Source organism: Trematomus bernacchii, unplaced genomic scaffold (assembly GCF_902827165.1).
Source record: "Trematomus bernacchii unplaced genomic scaffold, fTreBer1.1, whole genome shotgun sequence".
In the NCBI taxonomy this organism is placed as follows: Eukaryota; Metazoa; Chordata; class Actinopteri; order Perciformes; family Nototheniidae; genus Trematomus; species Trematomus bernacchii.
Genome location: NW_022987720.1, coordinates 9,370,078 through 9,381,588, shown reverse-complemented (window position 1 = coordinate 9,381,588; position 11,511 = coordinate 9,370,078). Strand labels below are relative to the sequence as shown.

Here is an 11,511-nt window from a genome sequence, read left to right as displayed (position 1 = left end):
CATAACTTTTAGGATCAAATCTTCCCACTATAATCCTGATTTTTATAACATCCCACCAATCCTCACTCAGGGCGCACAACTGCGAGCCATGCACACACAGATATTAAAACTGTCTAAAGACAATGGAGCAAAGTACACCACACAAAAAAACCAATGTGTAGATCTGAAATAAAAGTACTTCTGCAAAAGTGCATAAGGCTTTTGAAAGCAACTGATAACAAAAAGTATAATTCTTTTAATCCAGAGATTAAAACATTTTGCACAAACCTTTCAGAACTGAAATGTTCGTCAGTGTGTGTTTTAGTGTTCACATTTTTTTTTTCTTTTACCAAGGAACAAATCTCAAATAACACATTTTCGGTGAATCTGAAAGTGGAAGAAGAAATCACTTTTTAAAAATGGTTGGTGAATGAGGCCCAGACTTGCGTTTTTCAAAACTCTATAAACAGGTCCTGCAAATGGAAGTCATTCTTTTAAGTTTTTAACATGATCTTTCAATAAATATCGCTTTAGAAGATTACTTCTGGCTGTTTAGATACCAAGAGGCAGGTTTGCAATAGAGGTCAACTACGGTAGTTATTTAATGGCGCAGTTCCACTGCAGCGCGGAGCTCGCTTTAAGCGTGCCGTGTCGTGCCGTCCCCTTTTTTGGTTGTGCTTCCACTAGGCCAATTACCGGCGCGGCACGGCGCGGGGCCACTTTTTCACCTCTTTTCTGGCCCTAGAAAATTGTGGTTCTATCGGGGCCAACAAACAGGGCTGAGTCGGGCTGAGTATGCTAAACTAGAGAGAGGAGCGCTGGCAAGAGGGCTAGAACTACAACAAGATGGACATATTTGACCGTGATTTAATTGTAATACACGTTTCAAAATGATGCCGAAGTAACAACATACTGATACCGGTTAGTAAAAACCATGAATTAATGCTTTGACAAGTCTGCAGACAGACGGCAGGGGAAAAACCTTTTAAAATTCGTGTTTTTCTAGATGGAGATTGGCTAAGCTAACGCAGTATATGCCCCGACCGTCCACACTCACAACAACGGCCTATACAGACATAAATAAAGCAGCGACTGTATTCACCATGACACAGGCAGTCTGTGGTGTGTACTTGTTTAACTTTTGTCGAGTTTCTGAACATATATAAGGAGCTGTGAGCTCTGAGTGCTAACAGCTAACGGCTGTGTTGTGTTTCTGGATTTCTCATTGAAGATGACGTCACGGCTCCGCCTACACTGCGTTACTATAGTAACTACCCCAGTTCCTAAACTGTAATGGAAGCGCAGCATGAAGTGAGTCGGCCCTGTTAAGGCCCAACGCGGCCAAGCCGTACCGAGCCGTACCGAGTGTGGCCGAGGCCGACCGTGTAGTGGAAATGCGCCATAATACTGTTTGAAAGTCTCCACTGGAACAGTAAAATACATGGGAAAAAATCAATATGTGGCAGCTGCTTAGTGGTCTGTATAAATATAAATGACACAAATTTAAATAAAGCCATTTAAAATAATTAGAAGTTATTTGTCTTAGTTACCACTACCAGGGAGGTTATCTTTTAGTTTCTGTTTGTTTGTTTGTTTGTTTGTTTGTCAGTGGGATTACAGCAGGATTGCAAGATGTTAGCGGAAGTCTTGGCTCTCCGAGAGCCCTTCTATTTACTTAATGTATTGATCGTCTTTTTGGCTTCTCTTTGCAAAAATAACAAAGACTACCATCAACCTATTTTGCAAATGAGATTCCAGTTTCTGCACATTTCTCAGAAGCGGGCAGCAGGATTACATTGAGCTCTAGGTTTGTGCCCATGCTCACTGACAGTTCTCAAAGCGACAGAATCTATTTGTGATCGTTGGCAGCACAAACTGAAAGCTGTAATCACAGTGTGTTAAATAATCAGCTCCGACATTTGGGTTCTTGCCTCTCCCTTTGCTTATACTCGCTCTCTTTCATGATTACATTTCAAGAGTCTCAATGGTATGAGAATCACATCAAGTTAAAGATTTATATAGTTTATTGACGTGCTTTTAATGAATACAAATATATAATTTGGTACACAAACAGGCTTTAAAAAGTAAACTTAAAAATCATCCAATTTGTTATGCCATTCAGCCACATAGAGATTATTGTTGGCCACCAGACGTCCTTTTTTGATGCCAATTAATCAAATATTATTCAGCTAGAACTAAGCGGGATAGACATTTATTGAAAACCTAAGTGGATAATAGGATAACATTTGAAAGGGGCCAGATTTGGCTGCGGGTCTTTAGTTTGAGAAAAGTGCTCATTAGGCTAAAAACATCCTCTTAAACGTATACGGGCAAACAACAAGTTTTTACAGCAGAATTTAACTTTAGCTAATTTTATTATAAACACATACTATGATGGAAAACATTTAAAAAACATTTTATAAACATCAACTACCAGTGTTTGCAACTGTAGTTGTCAGAAGAATCATGAGAACTGTCTGATTGTCGAGTTTTTATTTGACAAATACAATAGAACATAAAATATGTCAGTAAATACCCAAATGGTGAAAATGAAGCTCCTATGTTTGAATATAAAGGCAGTTGCTATTAAGTGGCTAAATGAGACTACTATACATCATCCCACCAAATATTAGCCACCTTCAGCTTACAGGTGTTGACATGAGTCATGCGACTGTGATATATTTTATTTATAGCCTAACGTTTTTGACTCATGGTGATTGCATTTGCGCTTCAATAGTTATGCATTTCCAATGGAAAATTGTATCGGCTTTTTATCAAGGGAGCTTTTATGATGCTGCTCCTGGGTCGTCCCAAAAACATACATCATCTCTGCACCACATTATAACCTAGAACAAAAACCGGGCTCACATGAGGCGTACATGTTTGTTTGGTTATTGGCACTACTGTGGTTTTTAGCACTGAGTGGGATACTGAAGCTTTCTGAGAAATCTGTTTTTCCCTGTCATAATGACAAGATGAGTGTTGACATGAATTGTTTATGAATTACAAACTGATAACTTTTTCATTTACCTACTTTAGCTCAGGATGTTTTGAATTGTGATGCCATGCTAAGCTAACTAGCTAACATAGGTAGGTTAGCACGCTGTTCTCATTTACTGTTTGTAAATGTAATTGTAATGCACTATATTTCATATACAACCTTCATTTCAATGGAACCCACGTAATTGTGAGCCAGGAGAAGTGAAGTATAAAAACGACACTGCACAAGACATTCTCCTAGAACTTGTAGCTGGACATTTCTAGGAAAAAGGCAAAACAAAATAACTTTTCGTAATATATCATACAAACTACCTTGAGTTACTTTCATACCTTGAAATAAGCTTTTTCAGTAATCAGCAATTGCACTCTAGATCTAATGCTGCGTTCACACCGGACGCGATGCGAATATTCGCTTCGCTCTAAACGCTCCTATCGCATCGCTCTAAACGCTCGAGTTTCACCGCGGCTGTCAGCTGTGTTTACTCGCGTCATTCAAACAAGACACGCTGGCTCGGGAGCTACAACTACAAAAAAATGAACATATTTTACCGTGATTAAATTGTAATACACGTTTCTAAATGATGCCGAAGTAACAACATACTGATACCGGTTAGTAAAAACCATGAATTAATGCTTGACAAGTCTGCAGACAAGACGGCAGGCGAAAAACCTTTTAAAATGCTTGTTTTCTGAATGAAGATCGGGTCGACCAGGCTAAGCTAACGTTGTATATGCTCCGTCCACACTCATAACAACGGCCTACAGACATAAATAAACCAGCGACTGTACTCGCCATGACACAGACAGTCTGTGGTTTGTACTTGTTTAACTTTTGTCCAGTTTCTGAACAGATATGAGGAGCTGTGAGCTCTGTGTGCTAACTGCTAACGGCTAACGGCTGATGTTTTCTGGTTGAACGTCAGTGACGGCAGGCTGAGATCCTCACCGCTGATTGGCTACCGCGAGATCGCGTCACGTGAATATGACGCTCGAGTTGAACAAATTGAAGTCGAGAGTTTGTCGCGGCCCCCTTCAATCGCCTCAATCGCGCTGCGGAATTTGCGTCCACCGCTTCATGCTTGCCGTCGGAGCGAATTCGCGTCTGTCCGCGTCTGTCCACGTCTCTGCATTGACTTTACATGTAATCGCGCCGCCCCCAAACATCGCATCGCGTCCGGTGTGAACGCAGCATTAGAGACATTGGCTTCCAGCTTTTTTTGTTTTATAATGTGTTTGGATCAACTGAGTTCAAACTCAACCAATAGGATTGTTTTTCTCTCCAGGAAATGTTAAACTTAATAAAACTCCAATGGTGGCTTTTTTCCAAGAGTCAGGTTCAATGACTTATCTCCATGTCTTGTTGAGTGAAACCTGGCAAACTTTTCTTTAGTTGATATCAAAGTTGGACAGGCTTTTGGGTTTCACTCTGTACCGTTATTCAGAAAATTGGGTAAATCAGCTTCTAAGAAAAAATGCCCCTACTTTGATTTCAGACCCTCGGACAGGCCAGCTAATCAGCCTGATTACTTCATGGCGCTGCACAGAAGATGTTATTACTATAAATGACCTGTCCAATTGTTTGGAGAGTTTCTTACAAATGTTTAGCCGGATATAATCGAAGTGAAGTCACAGGGGAGGCCATTGGAAGAATAAATATTAAATAAGAGGAGCAATCCATCATAATAAATACCTTTCAATACTTAATGATGGGTTACACAGATGCACGTCAAATCAGTTTACTTATCAAACAGTTATCATGTGCTCCATGCTTATTTACACAAAATGCGGTTTGCATGTTTCCACAGACTTGATTAACCATATCTGCATTTGATAAGAGCAATATAAGCTTTCCTTTCTCTGCTTATCTATCTGTTCATCATTCCCATTGTAACGTTCCAGATAACGGGTAAACGTTCAGCCATGGTGTCAAGAAAGCAGGGAGCTGAATGGATGTGAGTCTTAACGTCTTTCTGTTGTGTGGGTGGAGTGATTTAAGACATACATCTCAAAATAAGAAAGTAGACGTTTAAGCAAGACCTGTCAGGAGAGCTTTCACTTATCTGTCTGCCGCTTTGACAACCACATCCATGCATCACACTTCCTCGAGTTATGTAAGGGGTTACTGACAGACTTAACCAAACGTTGACACTAATCCCTGAATGGCTGCCAATAAAGAGCAATGCACCCTTGATTGCGAAATAGATAGGATAATTTTGTATCTATTTGTTGTAAAAGAGGAATGAAGTCCAAAGATAACAAGGTGCGACAAGTATTGATCTCGCTTAAAGGCACTTTTTAAAAAAAACACAGATGTTAAGACTCTAATTCAGTTGGTCCTATACTACACTTCACTGTGTGTTTTCGTAGCACCTACCTTAATCCTAAACCCTTTTTTGTCAACACAACAGAAAAGCCCCCTCTTTATTCCTTCTGCTTTATCAGTTGTGACATTTCCTCTCGCAAGCAGACTGCAGGCTTTGGCTTGAGATCCCTGAGATAAATAGGGATCTCACATGCAAACACACAGCACTTAAAGACATCAACGCATGTCTACCTACCGTGCAAGACTGGTTCGGCGTAGGTCAAATCCTAGCATTGTCTCAGAGAGGAAGCAAGTAAAAAGAAACATATACAAAAAAAAAATAGAGTCAAGTATATACAAAGGTGGGTCTGCAGAGTCTCTCAGACCATCGTGCTCTTCTTCTCCCTAAAGTCAGAATGTGTTGGCTCGTGGTAGGTCGTGATCATGTTGGATGTGTCCCACCTTGCAACCGGGGTCGGAGAGCTCTGCATTACCACCAGCCTGATAGGAGACTGAGCTGGCGGAGGGTCCGGGGCGTACTCCTTAGTGGGATCTTTGCCCCGGCAGTCGTACATGATACACGATATCAGGAAGACGAGGAGCAAGATAACGTAGCTGGCAATCAGGATGCAAAGGTTCAAAGTGACAGGGTCGATCTCCTGGTAGTTTTCCAGAAAGCCCATGGTGCCCGCTTCATGCTGGGCGGCCCCGAGGCCTGGAAAAACAAGCGCCTCCGAGGCCTCAGAAGAAGGGAAAGTCGAAGCTACTGGTTGCTTTACAAACGGAGAAGCACTAAACAAGCCTGGAAACCGCAAGGCTTTCTCCCTCTCTATCCTCTTCAATCTGTCTCCCTATACTGTCCTCCCCCCTCCCTTGCTTCTGTCTCTCACCTCTCGGTTTCAGATGAGCGCCGCGAATACGGGGCTTTGTGGTAAAAATACTTTAATCCGCGCCACTCCTCCAACCTTGAATTTCTGCGATCAACAGTTCCCTTTAATAACTTAAGCTTCAGTTGTAACCGCGACAGACCCTGTGTTATATCATCTGCTTGAAAGTGGATATTAATTAATGTGTGTGGGACGCATTTGAGTGCATGTTTGTGTGGTGTAATCTTAATCTTGATTGTGAGTGGGGATTGACAGAGGAAGCCATCTGGCTAAATAGAGGCCGGACAGCGGGGCTAAAATGCCACTGGGGAAAAAATGCTAACATGCTAGCATAAGACTTTGTCAACAACAGGACAAAGTAAAATACATTTTTCTCTCAAATCTATGACCTTGTATTATTTTGCTGAACATGTAATCTGAGCAGATTACAGCAGACTCCTTGTTGCAGGCTACCAGGGAATCAGAGGTGGGATTACAAGTCAGTGGACTGCTCTGGTTTATAATCTCTGCTGCAGCATGACAAAGCACGCCATGATTGCGTAGGACCAAAGCCAAGGAAATGTGTGTGTTTGTGAGGATGTGACACTTTAGAGTTTCAGTTGCATGTGTCTCAAGAAATTTGCTGGAACTTTTGTTGTGGTGCAGGTATTTGAGATTGCTGTGAGACCGATGGACAGCAGAGGGCAGCAACTAGCAATGTTAGCAGGGGGACTAGAATCAGAAGAGGCTGGAGGCCAACTGTTACCCAGACACACAGGAGCACCAATAAAGCAATAACTCACACTTACTACTAATAAAGAAGCTTATGAACACAATGTTTTCTGTCTGTTTTTGTTGTTGTTAATGTGTCCAAGTAACATACTTCACACTGATTTGAAGCAGTTTGTGAGGTAAGAAAAGTACAAATAAATCGACTTAATCTATACAAATTATGTGTGAGTGTGCTGTGCAGTTTCACAGTGGATGGGGGTGATGTGCCAGTTTCTCTTTATTTTGAGATACTAAGTCAACATGTTGAGGTACTAAGTCACTATTTTAAGATACTAAGTTATTATTTCGAAATACTAAGTCACTATTTTGGGATACTTAGTCATTATATTGTGGTACTAAGTCTTTTTTTAAGATACCAAGTCTTTATTTTTCAATACTAAGTCCTAACTTCGAGATATGTCATTTTTTCAGATACTAAATCATAGTTTTGAGATACTAAGTCATTCTTTTTTAAACACTAAATAATTGTTTGGATGAATATTCAAATGTTTTAGTAGTATAGTTTATCATTAATTTGAGATACAATGTTGTCATTCCATACAGAAAACCTTAAAACCTCAACAACTGCACTCAAGGAGAGCAGAGCCAACAGGGCAGCACACTGTGGTTTTCCCCCAACAAGAAAAGTATTCATAACATAAACAGGGAGAGCATGAAATCCTGCACTAATCCAGTCCGTCGGGATGTTTCCTGCCTCCTGGTGCATAACAGTGAGGGTGGGCAGCAGATGTACTTTACATCTGCAGCAGAGAATGACCTCACTCTCCACGTTAATACATGTAATCCCTCTACATGTTCAGGAAACTGATGTTCGCTGCAGAAAGCCTGACCCCGATCCTGGCTGACCTCCACACATGAGAGCTGATGGCCAACACACAGCGCTCATCTGTCAGGGAGAAGTGATGAGCCACTCCAGCAGTCAGCATCTGGACCAGTCAAAGTGCACTCTGCATACGATGACTGCACCATTTCCATCTTTTTCAGTTTCATAACATGTCGCTATTTGCTCATGATGATTGATTGCCTTTCATGTGACAAGAGGGATACTGTATAACAAATGGTTTAACATCAGTCTGGAATAACTGACTCCAAAGGGACATATTTCATGAATGTGGATACAACTCACAACTTCAGGGGCCTGTTGGAGCCGATTTCTGTATTGCTACTAGTATCTGTATATTAAGTAGTATTTATGTACTTGTGTTGATCCCTTTTTGCACAGTGGTTGGTATTTGGAGTGTTTCATACGACTGTGCTTTTTTTGTTGCAAAATGAACAATGGAAAAACACACTTTGAGTATTAGTATACAGATTTATGGAAATTGTACTTATTAAACCAACATGCTATACAAAGGCACCTTTAATTAGGCAGGTAACGGTGTACTTTTCCCCAGTTTTTCCAATGATACTGGTGTTGCAGACAATCGTCAATTCTGTAGTTGTTAACCCTTTTCTTTTCCTAAAGACCCTCTTCTTTTTCCTTCTTTCCTAAAAACACTGCTTTACTTACAGTATGTGTTATACTGTATGTATGATGCCATATAGGGCCATTAAAGTTAAAATAAATAAAGTATGGTAATAATAAGGAGCCATGGGGGGAGCCTTCTGACACATTTCAATATACAATTAAGCCTGTTCACTGTGTCATGTAGAGATATGCTTTTTATAGCATTTAAAGTTGTCTTAAATAATTTCTGTCTTATTTTCTCAAAGAATTGTGAGTTTTTGTTTCTAAATGTAATTGCTCGAATCCATTGCCATATATATGTTAAAATGAAATAAAGAAATAGGAACAAAATGGTGGTTGTTTTAATAAATAAAAGAAACCTTAACCCTAACATTGGACTTTAAAACAAAAAAATACAAAACACCAAAATAACCCTAAAAAATACAAAAAGATAATAACAACAATCTAGGATGTATACAAATATTAGTTTTATTTTCAGGCTAACTACAAATAGCAGATGTTTTAGACTATAAACGTAATGTTCTTTATAAGTAAAAACAAATGACTTAAAATACTAAACTGACTTTTTACCAAAGAAAAGCATAGAGTTAGTTTGTGTGGACATGAATTGTGAGTTGAAGCAACGCCTTAAAAACAGCAGCCCGTCAGAGGAAGAGAGGAGTTTCTGTCCTGGGGATGTTTGTGTTGTTGTGGTCTCGAGGAGTGATGTAACACGTCTGTCTGTGTGTACAGCAGGCCTCTGGGTGGAGTGTCTCCTGCTCATATCTTGGAGATAGATCTTCCTCTAGCGCCAGACGCTGGTGCCAGGGAGTCCCGCGGCCTGGCTGAGGCCTGCAGACTGACAGCAGGGAGAGATGGAGAGGATGTGTTGACAAACCCTGCAGGAGCCTTCAAGGACCGTGAGGGCGAAGAATGTTACGAGTTTAGATCTGCTTTATACTCTTTCTCAACAGGTTGTTTGTTCATTTCCACAGCGTGAAGCTAAGAGTCTCTCTGCATCCTCCCCTGGATTACACACAGTAAAACATCAACTATCCCAAAAAACAAATGAGGGGCAAGAGACAAGTCATATTCCCCTACTGTGGCCACTATACTGTATATGAACACACAGAGGGAAATATCTGTGATATATAAGTATTCCCTGGATGACAAAACGACTGATAAATAATTCATTTGACAAAGAAAAAATAAACATTGAAACAATTGCCATTTTCTCTTTGGTTTACACAAAATGTAAGTTATAAAAATAATAAAAGAACACTTTCCTAATATTGAAACACTGCTTACACATTAATGCATAGTATTTTGATTAAACATATCATGAATTCAAAACTCTGAATGATGCCATGAATGGTACTTTATTTTTCTATTTGTATTCAATTTTATTAATAGGGAGAGGTGCACTTACCCTAACCCACCATTTTTTTAATTACCCCTAGAATTAATATTTATTAAATGTCTTGTGGTAAATAAAATCTTGAACTTAATATAACTTCCTGATTTGTAGTATATATTGGTATTTATAAAAGTGAAAAAAGGTGGAGACAGGCAGAAGAGCTTTTTATTTTGTTAATTTTCTCCCCAAGTATCAGGGATTTACCTATTGATATGTTTCCATAAAACATGTATAATTAGATAGTTTGCACAAGATTCTTAGACCAGTAAGCCTGGCTTCCTATAACATGTAAATGTCCTCTATCATGGTGGGAAAAGAAAATGTTCACTCCCGCTGAAGGCAAAGATAAGATTACACACTTGAGAGAATACATTTGAGTGATTTTAAATCAACCTCTCAGTCACAGTTACAAAACGAAACAGTTCTGGTTACATCCATCGTTCATGCTGGCAACTGACCCAGTGTGCTTGACTGGGTCAAAGGTTGAATATTGAATAGAGTCTGTAGTGGCCTGCAGGTCAGAGGTCACGTGTCGGAGGGAGGCGATGTGGTGAACGTGATCCTTCTCCGTCTCCGTTGTGTCTTCAGGCTGTTTGAGTTACTGCAGAGACGTTCCATGAGGTCAGCGAGGAGGTGCGGTTACACAACCAGGAGACAGCTGAGGGAAGCTCCCGCTGCGCTGAGGCTCCATCAAAACCTCTGTGCAGACACATGAGCAACGGTCAACAAACAGACACTGAAGCAGAGACACTGAAGCAGAGACACTGAAGCAGAGACACCGCAGGATCGTTTTTCATGCACTGGTCAATATTTGAGACGTTGAGCTATATATTTTATTAACTTTGTCTGTTTGCATTTATAGAATTCTTCTAAATTCACCAATAGTTAGCATTAGATAATGCCCCATTTGCATACTAAAACATACAATATGGGAAAACATGTAGTACAAAAAAGAGTTGTCTAGATGTAAGACATCAACTGGGGAAGTTTCATATTGATAGCTAGAAGTATATTTGAATGTATACTGTCCTATCTATATTCTGAAGCATTCTACAGAGGGTTTGTTTATATGTATTTTACAGCCTGATTAATAAAAGCATTCACTCCCAAAGGAAGAGGTTTGGTATTAAGTTTTCTGCTCTTAAAAATATGATCCTAAGATGTCAACAAAATAATTATTTTTGTATTTTGAACCTGGCTTTATCCAATGATTTTATGTCTATACTTGGAATGTATGCAAATAAGCAGATATTTAACAGGGGAATGCCTAATTTGCGTATTTAATCACACCATTTTATAAAACTTGTAATACAAAAAACATTTGTCTCCATGTTAGTTATCAACTGGGGAAGTTTCATGGTGATATGATATCTATCCACGTCAGGCAACAATCCCCTGATAATAATAAACTACTCAAATCACTTCAACTCTGTATCAAAGCCCCCCCGAGTCTGACAATGACGTGCACTGAGTGTCCTCATCTGAATCACGCAGAAGAAGACTGCAGGGTGGGGTCGTGCCTCTCGGACAGCAGCGGGTGACGGACGGGACGAGGATCCAGCAGATCTGATAAAGGCCCAAAGAGAGCCCTTTCCTTCCTGAGTGGTGGACTGTTTGTGTTAGAGCGTTGTGCGTCTCTTCTTCTGGGTGTGGGAACCTGCTCCTCCCAGAGTTCATGGCTTCCTCTCGCACAGGACCAGCCACCAGT

At 40.2% G+C, this 11,511-nt stretch overlaps 1 protein-coding gene across 1 annotated transcript in view; it reads right to left on the bottom strand.

The window, feature by feature from the left end:
• Positions 1-5,999, bottom strand: part of mmd (monocyte to macrophage differentiation-associated) — a 38,616-nt gene extending 32,617 nt beyond the window's left edge. The window contains exon 1 of the mRNA XM_034143541.1: positions 5,538-5,999. Coding sequence (XP_033999432.1) covers positions 5,538-5,608 — 71 coding nt within the window. The 5' untranslated portion in view covers positions 5,609-5,999. The remainder of the gene's footprint in view (positions 1-5,537) is intronic.
• Positions 6,000-11,511: the final 5,512 nt, after the last annotated feature.